Source organism: Prenolepis imparis, unplaced genomic scaffold, assembly GCF_030444845.1.
Source record: "Prenolepis imparis isolate NDT839.2.m4 unplaced genomic scaffold, iyPreImpa1.0 SCAF_6, whole genome shotgun sequence".
NCBI classification, from domain to species: Eukaryota; Metazoa; Arthropoda; class Insecta; order Hymenoptera; family Formicidae; genus Prenolepis; species Prenolepis imparis.
Window position 1 is genome coordinate 116,387 of NW_028141164.1, and position 14,698 is coordinate 131,084.

Here is a 14,698-nt window from a genome sequence, read left to right on the forward strand (position 1 = left end):
TAAATTTACAGTTACGGAAAAAGTTTACGGCCTCTATAAACCAGTCTTATCTTTATTTTTGGTCACGTGACATCTTTTGACGCTAAAAATGAGCGTCGAGCAATGACATATATATATACAGGGTGTCCCAGAACTGGCGAAGAAGCTTTCAATGACAGATTCTTCATGAAATTCTAAAGGCTCATTCAGACAGGACACGTCAAGCGTCAAGCAGCGAGCAGCAACCAATAAGCGAGGCAATATTTTTTACGCCATTGCTAATATTACCTCGCTTATTGGTTGTTGAATGGTTGCTGCTCGCTGCTTGACGCTTGACGCGTCCTGTCTGAATGAGTCTTAAGGGTGCCGTCACATGGGGCGTAACTTGCGTAAGCGTAACCAGCGGATCGCCAATCACCGAGTTATTCCGATAGAGCCCTTCGTCGAGCTCTATCGGAATAACTCGGTGATTGGCGATCCGCTGGTTACGCTTACGCAAGTTACGCCCCATGTGACGGCACCCTAACTCTCGATGAAAGATTGCGCTTGCGCGATCACAACCAATCGCCAATGCGGCACCAAAGTACCACGTGAACGTAGTTCCCCGCTCCCCGGAGACGGCTTCACCCCCCGCAGCTATTGCTCTGTCCCTTTATTCCTATGTCCATGCCCTAGGGTCAAAGCCTGCTTTTTAAAAAAAATATATATATATATATATGTCATTGAAAGGAAACAAAAATTCTGGCTGTATGGGAAAGAAAGCATGCTATTATTTATACATGTCTGATAAATACTGATAAAGACGTGAGATCTATCGAAGCAACTTTAATAATAGAAGAAGAAGCTATAGCTATAGCTATAAGCTTAGATAGACAATGGCATTGGCCGCGAAGCGTGATGATATAAAGCAAGTTCCATGGTTTTCTCTGTAAGTATTAATTTAAACGATATAAAACACGACAAATACGCCGATACATTAAATAATGAATGTCATTTGTTGATATCCCAAGAACGGAATGGCACGATGTGTACAGGCAAATTTACTCCAACGACGTGAACGAACAGACGAAAGCGTATGAAGCGCTTTTAGCATGGAAAGCCAGGTATAACCGATCGATTACGCATTATTTATTTAATTTAATGGTGAGACACTAGAAATCTTGATCGTGAGAAACAATTCATTAAGTAATTCTTTTTTGCAGGATGCCGAAACTACCGGTGGGTGTAGACTGCACCTTATCGATTTTGCAAGTGTGTCTTCGTGATCGTGAATGGACATCCAAAATTGATAGCGGCGAACTGCCGATGTACTGCGAGAATGATTTGAGTTTGATGTACTCGACCACCATCATGAGATTTTTAAATCATTTTTGCAATATAGGACACACGAAACAGACGTCTCTATTTCAGATTGCCAAGCAACTCAAAATTCCAGAGTGGATAGTTAGTTTAAGGCATCAAACTGCTCATGGATACGAATTATCTTCCATTGGAGTATTAAGGATAGCGATTAATATATTGCTTCATTGGTTACATGTATGTTCATCTATTTTGAATATACAGTGTTACGTATATTATAATATGTATGCTTTTAAAATATCATTTTTTAAAGGATGAATATTGGGCAGCTGAGGCACGTGCGATAGAAAAATGTTATATGGAAGAAGCTAATATGTTAGAAGAAGAAAAGGAAGAAACCAAAGAGGTACAGGCCTTTACAGATTTAATCGAACTTTGGACAGCAGTCAGTTTATATATCGATGCTGGTTATAAATTAGTATCGAATTTGCCAGAGGTACAATTACGGTATGTATATTTTTGCTGTAAACTAAATGTTAATTTATTGTCAGCTTTTTTTTCTTTTTAATGTAATAATTCCACATGGAATTCAATCACATATGGATAAGATTTTATCTTTGAATTTATTTTTTAATATTAAATTGGAAAATATTTCAGGGAAATATTACAAGATTTATGCGTATACATATGTTCCCAGTATAGCGGTAAAATATCAAACAATGACGACAACGAATATATATCTATTCATGGAAAAACTATAAAGATTGATAAGGAATATAATTTGAAAGCTGCGCGAGCTTTACTTTTATCCGAGATATCTATGCATTTGGCTGAAAATAAATCTTTAATTACGATACGTAAGAAGAATGATATTATTTGCAATGTGTTGCTGAAGAACGAAGCTTTTCTACCAAATTCAGATGTTGCGCAAATTTTTCAACAAAAAGGGAAGAAAAATATTGATTTAAAAAGAAAGATTTTGCCACCCAGTATGCTTCAATTTTGGAAAGATATTATTTTTTTGTTGCATAACAAAAAGATATTAGACATACTGATGTTTAAGTTGCTCAATATCGTAAACCAAGAACAAGAAAGTAAGGCAAAAAGAACTCTCGCAACCTTATGGATAAGTTCTATCACCTACAGTTTTATTCAATTAGATTTGGCCCAAAAGATTTCTCGTACTATGGAATATAAGCTGACAAAGGGCGCTACAAAACCAGCCGCAAAGTCGGCTCTAAATCAGCATCTCAAAAAGCTTGTACATTATAGTCATCCTTATTTGCGGAATGTTTTGTGGTTAGATATATCAAGCACCATACCACATTTTCTTATCGATATACATTTTTTATCGAAACTTTTATTACACGTAAACGAATTCTCTGCAAGATTGATAGAACCAATTTTAAAGTTTGTTTCACCGAGAATAAATGTGCAGGCGAAAAAACATTTGTCAAATTTACTTAAAATTTATACATTCCAAAAGTATAATGACGAAGACAGCAACAATGATATCTATAAACGGAAAATATTTACTGTTGAAGATTTTGATTTTGCAACAAAAAATAAAGTAAAAATCTACAAGAAAGAACAGACAACTAAAAAGAAAATTGCTTACTTATTAACCGATCAGATAATCCGCAATTTATATTGGAAGCCAGCATCTGGTACGTTTATATACAATCAAGTTCTTTTTATGAATTAATTTGGAAGATCAATAATATTAAATATTTTCTTGATTTTACACTAGATACTCTTCTCTCTTATCAATGGATCGAGTGCCCCATTGGATTACTGCCATGGCAGATGGATTCGTTAAAGAGTTTAGAACCACTCAAACTAAATCCATCAAAACATTCAGTTTCAAATTTGGACTCGCAAATAATCGCCGGCATTATAAATCGTAAAAGTTTAAAAATGCAAAGTCGTATCAAATGGGAAAACATATTACGAAAAAAGAGGAGGATAGAGAGAAAACGCGATAAGAGTATCGCTGACGTTATAATGAATAGAGCATTAAAAATCGCCCAAAAAATAGACACAATGTGAACGCGTAGACATTTTATAATAGAACATTATATAATTTATCACAAATTGTTTGCATTTCAACAATCAAGTTAATGAATGTATTTATAATAAAATTGATTAAAAAATAAATCCATCCCTCTCTGGTACATGCTTACATTATAAAAAATATCAAGTTTACAAATTAAATGCAAAAAAATTGTTTTATAATATATTGCAGAAATGTAGGAGAAAGTTTCTCGCTACACATTCGAACACATGTGTATACATATACATATATATAATGTCACACCCACGCATAAATATATATATCATTCACTTATTTCCCTGACTTAATTACCACATATTATACATTTAAATATATTAAGTTATATTTTTTCTCTTTCTTCCTATATATAAAAGTATTAAGTTCCTTCAGTATCATAACATCCAAGCACCATTATTTATATATTAGATTTAAAAATTCAAATAATACGGTATGTGTATGTGTATAATGAATATATCTGTACCTGTATTTCTCTCTCACTCTTCCTGTTGTCTTTGGTTCTAGAAAATTACGTTTTCAAGGAAAATAAAAACTAAGATGCATATATATATATATATTGACATTTTCCTCAGTATTTTAGAAAGAAAAATTAATTTGATCTGTTGTCTTTGTTTTTCTGAGCACTTCTTGCAAATTTTTGTTGGTTTCTAAACCGAACATATTTAAAGGTAGGCGAGACATCGCCGCTATTCTAAAATCAACACACGAAATGAGGACGATAGGTCAGAATAGAATTTCGAATAAAATAATACACATATAATATACAAAGTATGACAATATAAAATTATTTCTCTTATGGTGTGCCACACCACATAAGACTTACCTTCCACCTGATATATTGTAAAGGAATCTCCAATAAGAGGATCTCAAGTTTTGTGGTTCTATTATAGCTGCGTGAAAGAGAGTGGCCGTACTAAAGCAATATAAAAAGATCACGAACCATTTTATTTCTGGTACTTTTTCATTTTCTGCTGCATCATTCCATAATAGCTAAAGCAAAGCAAGTAGTGGTTACAAATAAATCGCACATCATGAATTATTAATGGAAACGGTGTATAAAAATAAAAATAATAATAATAATACCTGCAATGCCTTCCACATGAAATATAAGGCCACGGTGGTATTGGGATATGCCATAAATGTTATGCTTGCGACAAGTCCAGCAGGAACAGCAAAAGTGTGTAAATCTTTATGAAAGGCTCTTCTCAATAAGCATGACATTAGCTATGTATGAAAGAAGAGAAAATAATTACTCGTGAAAGATATTTATTATTACAAATATCATTTGATATTTTCCATGTTTCATATAAAAGTACGCAGTGTAAGATATTATACCCTATAAAGACCGGCGAACCCTCCGAGGAATATAGCCAGCTTTAGATTTTCTCTTTGAAAAATGGTGATTTTTAATAACTTTGGCTTCTGAAGTAATCTTTTAAATTGGAAGATTAGTTTAAGCGCTATTTGGCCGCAAACACCGTAACTGAAAATTCTTGCACTATCCTTTAAATAAGAAAAATAGAGAAAATAAATTTCAACGAATATATATAAAAATATTAAAAATATTTCTATATTGTTAGTCTTACCATTAAAATATAGTGTGCACAGCTATAAGGATGTGGACATGAGGCATGTTTACTCTGCGCTCTTAAGATGTTAATGATATATTTGTATGCTTCAAAAGATTTTCGTAGAATACTAAAGATATATTTTTGAGAGCTCCTTTGTTGTATATTTCTGTCGTTCTCTGCGCCAGCAATTACGGTATTTTTTGAAGATGTTTCAAAATTTCTTTTTGTAAAACATTCAGCCTCTTCGTACTGCCCAACAATTATCCTATTTTTTTAAACACATATACGTTATAGTATATTATAGAAAAACAATATAGATATATAAGTATATAAAATAGGTGTATAAATAGGTAAAATATAAATCTGTGGATACCTAAGTATTTTATATATTTGATCCTGCTTATTTATTTTTGAACGGAAAAAGTACAATAACACAGCTACGCTTACAGCAAATATATAGACCTCTCCTTTTGGAATAGGTGAAAAATATCCTCTCCACACACCCATTCTGAACAGCGTTTCTGTTGCCTGAGAGAACATAATGTTGAAAATATGCATTTGCTGTTTGATTGTTGCAACATCTACTTACAACATTGGACACATAAAGACACAATAATGTACGCCTAGAAGATCTTTCTATCACAATGGCAGATAAGCTAGATAAAAAGGACGGAAGAAAAGATACAGTCGGCAAGTAGAAACGTCCCAATATTCGCCTGAAACAATTATTATATATCATACACATTTTATCATTGCCTATATGCTCTCTCTCTCTCTCTCTCTGTGTGTGTGTGTGTGTGTAAATTACATGTATTAATTTTAATTTAATAAGATACTGTTATATTATTATTTTATTATTATATTAATCTATTTAGATATATTAATGTACATTAATATTGATAAATATGCTGCTACTTATAAAAGAGAAAATTAATATATATCCCCCCTTACAAAATATACATAATATAATAGTTGACACAAATTAAACCTTTTCAGATATTTCAAATTCGTTACAGTAATGTGTGTATATTTTCCTCACCTTAACAAACAAATAAACAATGAATAAGAAAAACCACTCCATGAAAGAAATGCTGTAGATTGGAGAATGGCTAATATATTTTTCTGAATGTCTCTTTTTGATGGTATCTTTCTTTTCATTAAAAATGCAATCTGGAATGGCAGAAATAAAAGTCAGTATCAATAGAGCGACAATTTTATAAATATTTAATGAATATTTTAAACTAAAATTATTTATATTGTATCATACAAGTTGCACATTGCAATAAAGAATTGTAAAAAAAGTTTTAATATAAAAATCTAAATTAAAAAGAGGAAACGCAATTATTTGTTCATAGGTTTATTATTTGATAAACCTAATCTACGTACTATATTTATTTTCATTATTCATGAAAATGGTAAATTCTAAAAGCTAACAGATAGCCAAGTTTGTCGATATAATAGATTTTACAAAAGTGTTTGCTACAAATTTTGTAACAGACAGCAGTGGAATCACCAACAAAAATCTAACAGAATTTGCTAATATAATACATACTATAGCTGTAGCAGAAATCGAACGGGTCTCATTTTTAAATGAAATATACAATACATTATATATTCGAATAAGATTTCGCTCATAGATTAAATTAATTATCGCTTATCGTCGCTGACGATAAAGCGCCATTTATTTGCATTGCATTTGTATAAACAAGTCTTATTGTAAACTCGTATATATAAAGTTGTTATATAACAAGTTGTTACAATACTGCTGTAAGAATATGTTACAAAAACGATGCTCGACAAAAATATTCTGTAAATACTTAAGCAAATATCTAATGGTCAATTAACACGAGTAAAGACAAGTAACATATATGCATAAAGTTGTATGTCATGAATATTTTAAAATATCTTTGACATGACAAATGTTATATAATTTAAAAGTATATATACTATTTAAAAATTTTATAATATATAATAAATCTGATAAATCTCTTTCAGATATGTATGAAAAAAATATATATAGCACACAATATTCAATTACATAATATTGAGAAATTTTTATGAAAACATTTTATACATACAATATATATGTATATATAGCCTTGTTTTCTATTCCTGCCACAGGCTGAACTGTGCACACTGGTGCAATAAGTTAGAGTGAGACAAAATATACTTGTCTCAAAAGGCTTGTTTTCTATTCCTGCACCAGTGTGCACAGTTCAGCCAGTGCAGGAATAGAAAATAAGGCTATTATAACTTATTGCACCAGTTCATCAGTGCAGAAATAGAAAACAAGCCTAAATGTGCGTGTATATCTTTCTCTCACTATGTAACGCGATTCAAAAATACTTGTTTATACATTTTAAACACTAAAAATTTGATCCGTTTATCTATGTTTTCTTTAATATTTTTTTTCAAAATTTACATATAAAATAAAATAAATATAAAAGGAAGAGAAGAAATTTTTTATTATTAAAAAATATAGTCGTATAGAATAGAATATATAACCAACACAAGTATTTGCGTATAAGTAAGGTTTTCAAGACACTAAAAATTAACAATGAAATTGACTCAAGTAGGGAAATAAAAAGAAGATGAATCTAATATACTTTATATAGTGTCCAAATGTAAAGAAACAAGGGCAAAAGTTGTTGTTTCGTAATCTCTCATACGTTTAATATTAAAAGTGATTGTGACACTTGGCCCTTTGTTTCGTACGACATAAATTCGTATAAAATAATAAACAATCGCGATTTAAAATATCATCATATTAGATTGTGACGCAGACGTATACAGCTTAAATGCGTCGAATAACTCGAATATAGGACGTGCGTATTAACGCGAAATTCGTGTGTGCACTCCAAGAACGATACATGTGCATACTAAACGCATCGGATCGGAATCGGACATTCCCCCCATGCTTTGGTGCACGCGCACCGATGTGGGTACACGTGCACCAATGTGAGTGCTAGCGCACTGACATTGCTTGTCAGTGCATCTGCTTAAAGTTATAGTCTCGAACAACTGGGATAGATATTAATTATGAAAGAATATAAAGGAAATTAATATACCTACATCCATGTCTGTATACTCGTGTCCATCAAGAGAAAGTGTGTGTGTGTGTGGGTGTATATATTATAAAATAATGTTCGATATACATACACGTACGTTCATATATACATACATATATATACGTAAATATTCGAATGCAACTATTCAACAATCGATAATAAACGCGATAACGAAACAAAAACAAAGAATAATTGATTTAATATTATAAACATATACGTGTGATATAAGAAAATAAGGAAAAATGCGGTGACGTACTATGTAAACAGTCGTGTATATCTTGAAGGATTCCTGCAAAGTGTGCAAACCGAGACCAGTGGTCGCGCTAACGCACGAATCTGTCCATGGGTGTGCGTAATCTATGCAGGACGCGTCAATCGATAACTTGCTGAGTCGCGCGGGCATTGTCACTGCGATCGACAATGATGACAACGATAATAGAATGACGATGACGAAATGGTATATATAACTCGCCACGTGATGCTACAATTATCGGCGCTGCGCCGAGTGGTACATTTAGATAATTTTAGAAGAAGCGTGACCTCTTATCGCACCCGTCCGTATGTTAACCAGATTGTGTCACAATTGGAAGATCAAGAGACACGTCGTGCCGAATTTGTACTAAATCACACGCAGCAAACAACAAGATCAGATTTGATACGAATTTCTAATGGCATCTTGTTATCGTCTTGTTTGCCGATGTAGAGATGTAACAGATATGTGCTCACATTGAGCTGATCCTATTGCCAACGCGACCGAGAAAAAACGGGGGAGAGAAGAGGGGAAAAGACAGAAAGAGATTGAGAAAAAGAAAAGACGCCTTCACAATAACACAAGCCAGCAAAAGCTGAGATTCACGGTCGGACTCTGACGAACACAACGCGTCGGTGCACGCTACAAGGTCACGCGAAATGGAACAATCACAAACGACTACTCGCTTTCACACCGAGTGACCGACGACTGACGGCTGACGGCTGACTGCCGGCAAATAGCGCGAACCTTCTTAAAAGCAGTGTTGCCAACAATTGAAAGCAATTATACACTAGATTCCTGTTTTCAATACACCAGAAAAGCACTAGTTTTGTTTATTATATATATATATATAAATTGTGAAATAAATTTAATTATTTGTGATGTTGTTGAGTTAAAATATTAATAATAATTAATAAATAAAAGCTCGAACATAATAATTAACATATTTATGACATAATCTGTTATTATTAAAACTAATTTTTTGATATACGTAATTAAAAAAAATTTTTTGTATTTATGTGACTTTATTATAATTTTATGTATCTATTTTATTAAATAAAAGATACGTACATTTTTTTACATTTCTTTGGTATGTGTCGTACAATTAGTCTCTCTCTCTCTCTCTCTCTCTCTCTCTCTCTCTCTCTCTCTCTCTCTCTCTCTCTCTCTCTCTCTCTCTCTCTCTCTCTTCCTTATCATAATGTTATAATTATAAAAACATATAATCCATATATATTATTAACATATAAATATATAAATATTATAATTATAAGCATATATCTAAATCATAATCCTCTGGTTCCCTTTTATAAGTTTCATTTGTTTTAATTTTTTTAATGATATGATTTGGAATATCATAATTATGACAACATTTGTTATACTGTTTTAAGCTACATCGAATTCTAAGAATAGAATTCGTGGTAATACTCAATTTATTTCGAATTTTAGTTTTTATTAAATTTAGTTGACTAAATAGCCTTTCTACTTCTGCATTAGATATAGGCAATGTTAATAGCATAAGAGCAAATGACGCTAATAGTTTAAAAGGGTTTTCATCACTAGCATCTTTAAAATTATACACTTCATACCAAAATTGTTTAGTATCTTTAATAGCATTCCACTTAATTAAATGAAGAATGTACCATTTATTTTCAATTATATCAATTTCATCATCATTTTTACCAAAAAATTTTAATATAGGTATCAGTGAGGGCTTATTATGAGTTAGAGCTACATCACAACTTAAATATGATATTTTATTCATTATATCTAGATTTTCCGGAAGGCGGTTTTTGAGCTCTTCTATTAAAGCTATGACAAAAGTTATTACTCGTTTTCTAAGAGCACATTCTTCGTCATGCAGTAAATTTTTGTTATCTTTCAAATTTCGTATATTTTCAAATTTAAAACCTAAATAACAATTCCAATCAACGTAATCTTCAATTTTATGTTTAAAAATATCTAATTGATGATGACTGGGTAAAACAATTTTGTTTGTTAATATTAATATTAACTGATTTAGTTCTTTTATTAATTTGGTAGGATCAGCAGAAGTAGATTCAAAAAGTTTATTGACTCTTTGAACTTCTTGTAGTACGGTTTTAAGGAAAGATAAAAAAGCATAATTTTTATCATCAGAATATATGCAGTGAAGCGTCTCTGCAGTATAACATTTTTCGGCATTACGTGAAATATTAAAATGCGTTTTTAATTCAAGCCATTGATCTACTATTCTAGAAACTGCTGTTTCAATTGACAACCATCTTGTCTTACAAGCTGCTACTATTTTGAGTGGTTCCTGATTGTTATTTATGGCTTTATATAAATTTTTGTATGCATTTTGTCTGGAAGATGATCTAGCAAACCAATCATAAGTTTCTCTTACTAGATATTCTAAATGTCTAGGCAAACACAATTCAGATGCTGCTGAAACAGTTAGTTGAAGCGAATGACAAATACATCTAATTAGAATCAAATTAGGAATTTCTTTCTTCAATTTAACATAAACTCCATTGTTTATCCCAGTCATCACGGACGCATTATCAGTTCCTATACCAATAAGATTATTTAATTTAAGATTATATTTATTTAAAGTTTTTTTATAACTTCAACGATAGCGCTGGCCGAAAAATCGCATAATTCAGGCATATCTAAAAATGTCGTTACAATCTGATTTTGAGATTCACTAAAATATATAATAATTATACCTAAAAATTTGTGGACCGAAATATCTGTAGATTCGTCGATAATTATACTGAAGAAAGAATTTCCAATATCTTCAATTAAATTATGTTGGAAATATGGCGCTAAAACATTATTTAAAATACAAGTGCATTTGCTTCTATGAAGACGAAGATTATCTGTTATTGGATTTTTATGGAATGCTGTTTTGCACACTTCAGTTAAATGGTCTACTGCATTTATTGAGGTATGGCAAGCTACGTAGAGCGCTAATTTAGCTTCTGCATGTTTCTCCTCTAACGATTCCGTATTTCTATACGCAAGTTTTTGCTGAAGTTTCCCAAATACAATATTTTCACTTGTTTTGTGTTTTTTTGACTCTGTGTGTTTTTTAAGATCACTATAGCGATTATTTAAAAATACATGACATATCTTGCATTTTGCTTGATTACCTGCCGTACTAAGTACAGCAATAAGCCAATCTTTTAAATTTTTGTCCTTGAGCCAGACATCTCTAAATTTTTGTGTATATTGGGGTTTAGGCATCTAAATATAAAGAAAAAAATTAAAAATGTCATTACATATATATATAAAAAATAGACATTAATAAAACTAATATATATATATTGTTACGTCCCTGGATTACATCTCCTATCGCGTTTCCAAGATAACATCGTCAAGGAGATTATTTATTAACAATCGACACGAGATTGTTTCTGGACGCCATGATTTGGACTTGAGTGACAGCTGTCAAACTGATCGGTCGCGCGGTCTCTTGTTACGTTTATTTAACGTGCTCTTGTATTCTAATTCCATTAAAGTTATCGAATTCTTTTATATATCGTCTGGTTCATTTCCCGGCGCGAGTGTGTGTGAGAGTGTGACGTTGCGTTGCGCGCTTCGAGCTATCGCGAAACTGTCGCGCGAACGTAACATTTTGGGGGCTCAGCCGGGATTGTACGACATCGAGGAAATCATTATGACGACGACGCACGCACCGAGAGCTACCCGATCGCAGGCTTCATCTCGAGCGACTGCGAGCGAGGAGTCGACGGATCAAACGTCGACGGAGACTCTGCAAGCCGAGACTCTGCGAACTATCCTTCAGGAGCTTAGTCAGCTTCGACAGGAGCAGAGAACGGAGCGACAGTTGATGCAGACAGAGCTGCAGAAAAGGGACGACATATTACAACGTTTGGAATAGGAAATCATCCAAATAAATCAGCTAAGTTGTTCCAATAATATTCCGGTTTCCGCGAGCGCGAGCGATCGTGATATGGTTCCAAATCGCAGCAATTCGTGCGCGACAATTATTACGGGAAATTTAGGATTTAAATTAAAACCTGACACCTTCGACGGAACAGTCCCTTTAAGAGAATTCTTTTCACAATTCGAGTTGATTGCGCGAGCAAATCGTTGGGATGACGAAACTAAGAATGTGGCATTAATTTCATGCTTAAGAAGGAAAGCGCGCGCGGTATTAGAGTGCATAGATGATACTGAAAATCTCAATTACGACGAATTAAAATCTAAATTAGAATTGAGATTTGGGGAAGGACATCTTTCCCAGTCTTATTATTCCTTGTTTACAAATAGAAAACAAAAAGCGGGAGAGGATGAGACTACTTTGGGTTCGGAAATTGAAAGATTGGTAAAATTAGCGTATCCCAAATGTTCGCATCATATCCGCGATAAGATCGCTTGTGCGCAATATATCTCTGCAATCTCGAATAGACTTGTGAGAAGGACTCTTCAATTAGAGGCTATCACTTCCTTGAAAGTGGCCGTACAAAGAGTGATGACAATTAAAGTCATTCAAGAAAAAAATTATGAAGGACAGGGAGATTTTAACGAGAAATATAAAAATGAGGATGAATAATGCATCCAAAATCCAATTTTGTTTATTATTTAATTTTATGTGTAATTTAGTGTAATTGAATATTATTAGTTTACTCGTTTATCTTTGTTGTAATTTCAAGGGATTTGAAAAAGAAGACGAAGGAAAGTTATTAATTTATGAAGTTTTGGACGAAAAGGAAAGGAAGACTGGAGGAGGAATGATTTGAACGAAAAGGAAAAGGGAAAATTATAAGAAGACTGTCTCACCCACGGTTTTTGACCGTGGTTTTCCCGTGGATCGTAGGGCAAATGTCGAGGCAGGAACTTGGGCATGGGTCCACGGAAAAGTTACCCCACCCTTGTTCGAAGACCCCTAGGATGCCGGAAGTCGCAGCCAAAGGATGCCAGGACGTGTCAAGAGAAAGTCGCTGAAAGTCGATTGGGTTCAGGATGGCGGATCGCTCGGTAACCTGGGCAGGAGCTCAGGGTAGAGCAGGAAGATTCGTCGGAGCCCTGGAGTCGACGTTTGGAAGTGTTCGTCAATTGGGACCAGTTTGGCGGATTGCTCGGTAACCTGGGCAGGAGTCCAGGGTAGAGCAGGGAAATTCGTCGGTGCCCTGGAGTTGACATTGGAGCACAAGAAAAGATTCAGCGAAGAAGAGACTCCCCATTGTTGATTGTCGGGACGACAATCTTGAAGAAGGGGGGTAGTGTTACGTCCCTGGATTACATCCCCTATGCGTTTCCAAGATAACATCGTCAAGGAGATTATTTATTAACAACCGACACGAGATTGTTTCTGGACGCCATGATTTGGACTTGAGTGACAGCTGTCAAACTGATCGGTCGCGCGGTCTCTTGTTACGTTTATTTAACGTGCTCTTGTATTCTAATTCCATTAAAGTTATCGAGTTCTTTTATATATCGTCTGGTTCATTTCCCGGCGCGAGTGTGTGTGAGAGTGTGACGTTGCGTTGCGCGCTTCGAGCTATCGCGAAACTGTCGCGCGAACGTAACAATATATAATTAGACATTAATAAAATTTATCTTGAATTTTTTTTAATAAAAATGCAATTTTTGCATTCAATGCAATCAAATCAACAATTAAAATTCGTATCCGACTATTTTTTGTGCAAATCAGTTGCTAGGTTAGAGTCAGTTTCACCAACGTCGGTCAACTTCAACCTCCGATTAACCTATATCTTTGTCTCTTTTCAGATATGTTCTTAAAAGAGATAGATATATAGTTTAATCGGAAATTGAAGTTAATCAACGTTGGTAAAATTGGCCCTTATTCAATTTAACCAACATTAAAAATTATGTTGGTAGTGACAAATTCTCTAAAAATATTACTACAGTTGCATGCAACTAGGATACTTTCTGATTCACGCATGATGCGCATGAATTCACTAGATTTTGCACTAAGCGCAAAAACTAAAATTTTAAGCACTAAATTAAATTTCAATACACCAGATTTAGTGCCTAATGCACTGAGTTGGCAACATTGCTTAAAAGTGCGCCGCTCGCTCACGCTCCACCTCACACTCGTTCGGCTCGCGTATGTACGTGTGTGTGCCGTGTGCGCCAGTATGAGTATGCGCGGTGCGCGACTGCGCGCGTCGACGCCGCGCCGCACCGCGCCGTACGCGATATACAAGTCTAGTTTTTTCTCTCATTATCATTTATCATCAATTCTCTGTGTATTTTTTCTACAATATTTTTTCGCTTTCTTCTTTTCCTTTTTGTATCAGATATTGTAAGAAACTATCCGAATATTTTAGTACATACTAAGTATTACCTCTTGATATAAAAGCATTATTATGTAATGAGCAATAACAATTCTTTAAATTTATTTGTAGTCGTTTGTATAATCTTTCGCGCAAAATATTGTGTGTGTGTGTGTATTTATATAATGATATAAAAGATTATCGCATAAAAG

At 33.6% G+C, this 14,698-nt stretch overlaps 2 protein-coding genes across 4 annotated transcripts; one reads left to right on the top strand and one right to left on the bottom strand.

The window, feature by feature from the left end:
* The first annotated feature begins 559 nt into the window (after window positions 1-559).
* On the top strand, window positions 560-3,435 carry LOC145937111 (ribosomal biogenesis protein LAS1L). Its single transcript, XM_083039973.1, has 6 exons — window positions 560-907; window positions 990-1,082; window positions 1,182-1,515; window positions 1,592-1,785; window positions 1,936-2,945; window positions 3,029-3,435. The coding sequence occupies exons 1-6, from the start codon at window positions 855-857 to the stop codon at window positions 3,325-3,327; spliced, it is 1,983 nt and encodes a 660-aa protein (XP_082896099.1). The 5' UTR covers window positions 560-854; the 3' UTR covers window positions 3,328-3,435.
* LOC145937112 (transmembrane protein 135) lies at window positions 3,325-8,979 on the bottom strand. 3 transcript variants are annotated; one of them, XM_083039974.1, is made up of 9 exons: window positions 8,245-8,979; window positions 5,960-6,090; window positions 5,510-5,636; window positions 5,294-5,448; window positions 4,936-5,185; window positions 4,685-4,852; window positions 4,433-4,573; window positions 4,173-4,339; window positions 3,325-4,040 (listed from the first exon to the last, which is right to left on the bottom strand). In XM_083039974.1, the coding sequence occupies exons 1-9, from the start codon at window positions 8,389-8,391 to the stop codon at window positions 3,926-3,928; spliced, it is 1,401 nt and encodes a 466-aa protein (XP_082896100.1). In that variant the 5' UTR covers window positions 8,392-8,979; the 3' UTR covers window positions 3,325-3,925. The 3 variants fall into 3 exon arrangements, with proteins under 3 accessions (XP_082896100.1, XP_082896102.1, XP_082896103.1); XM_083039976.1 differs by lacking the exon at window positions 8,245-8,979 and adding an exon at window positions 7,993-8,205; XM_083039977.1 differs by lacking the exon at window positions 8,245-8,979 and adding an exon at window positions 7,989-8,204.
* Window positions 8,980-14,698: the final 5,719 nt, after the last annotated feature.

What these genes read in the sequence shown, in the direction of transcription:
- LOC145937112 (XM_083039974.1), bottom strand. Translation starts at nt 8,391, where the DNA reads ATGCCCGCGCGACTCAGCAAGTTATCGATTGACGCGTCCTGCATAGAT. An exon ending in TTGTTTATTTGTTTGTTAAG is followed by an intron (nt 5,637 to 5,959) that starts GTGAGGAAAATA and finishes TAATTGTTTCAG; the next exon opens with GCGAATATTGGGACGTTTCT. An exon ending in GTGCACACTATATTTTAATG is followed by an intron (nt 4,853 to 4,935) that starts GTAAGACTAACA and finishes TCTTATTTAAAG; the next exon opens with GATAGTGCAAGAATTTTCAG.
- LOC145937111 (XM_083039973.1), top strand. Translation starts at nt 855, where the DNA reads ATGGCATTGGCCGCGAAGCGTGATGATATAAAGCAAGTTCCATGGTTT. An exon ending in CAAGTTCCATGGTTTTCTCT is followed by an intron (nt 908 to 989) that starts GTAAGTATTAAT and finishes TGATATCCCAAG; the next exon opens with AACGGAATGGCACGATGTGT. An exon ending in TATTGCTTCATTGGTTACAT is followed by an intron (nt 1,516 to 1,591) that starts GTATGTTCATCT and finishes CATTTTTTAAAG; the next exon opens with GATGAATATTGGGCAGCTGA.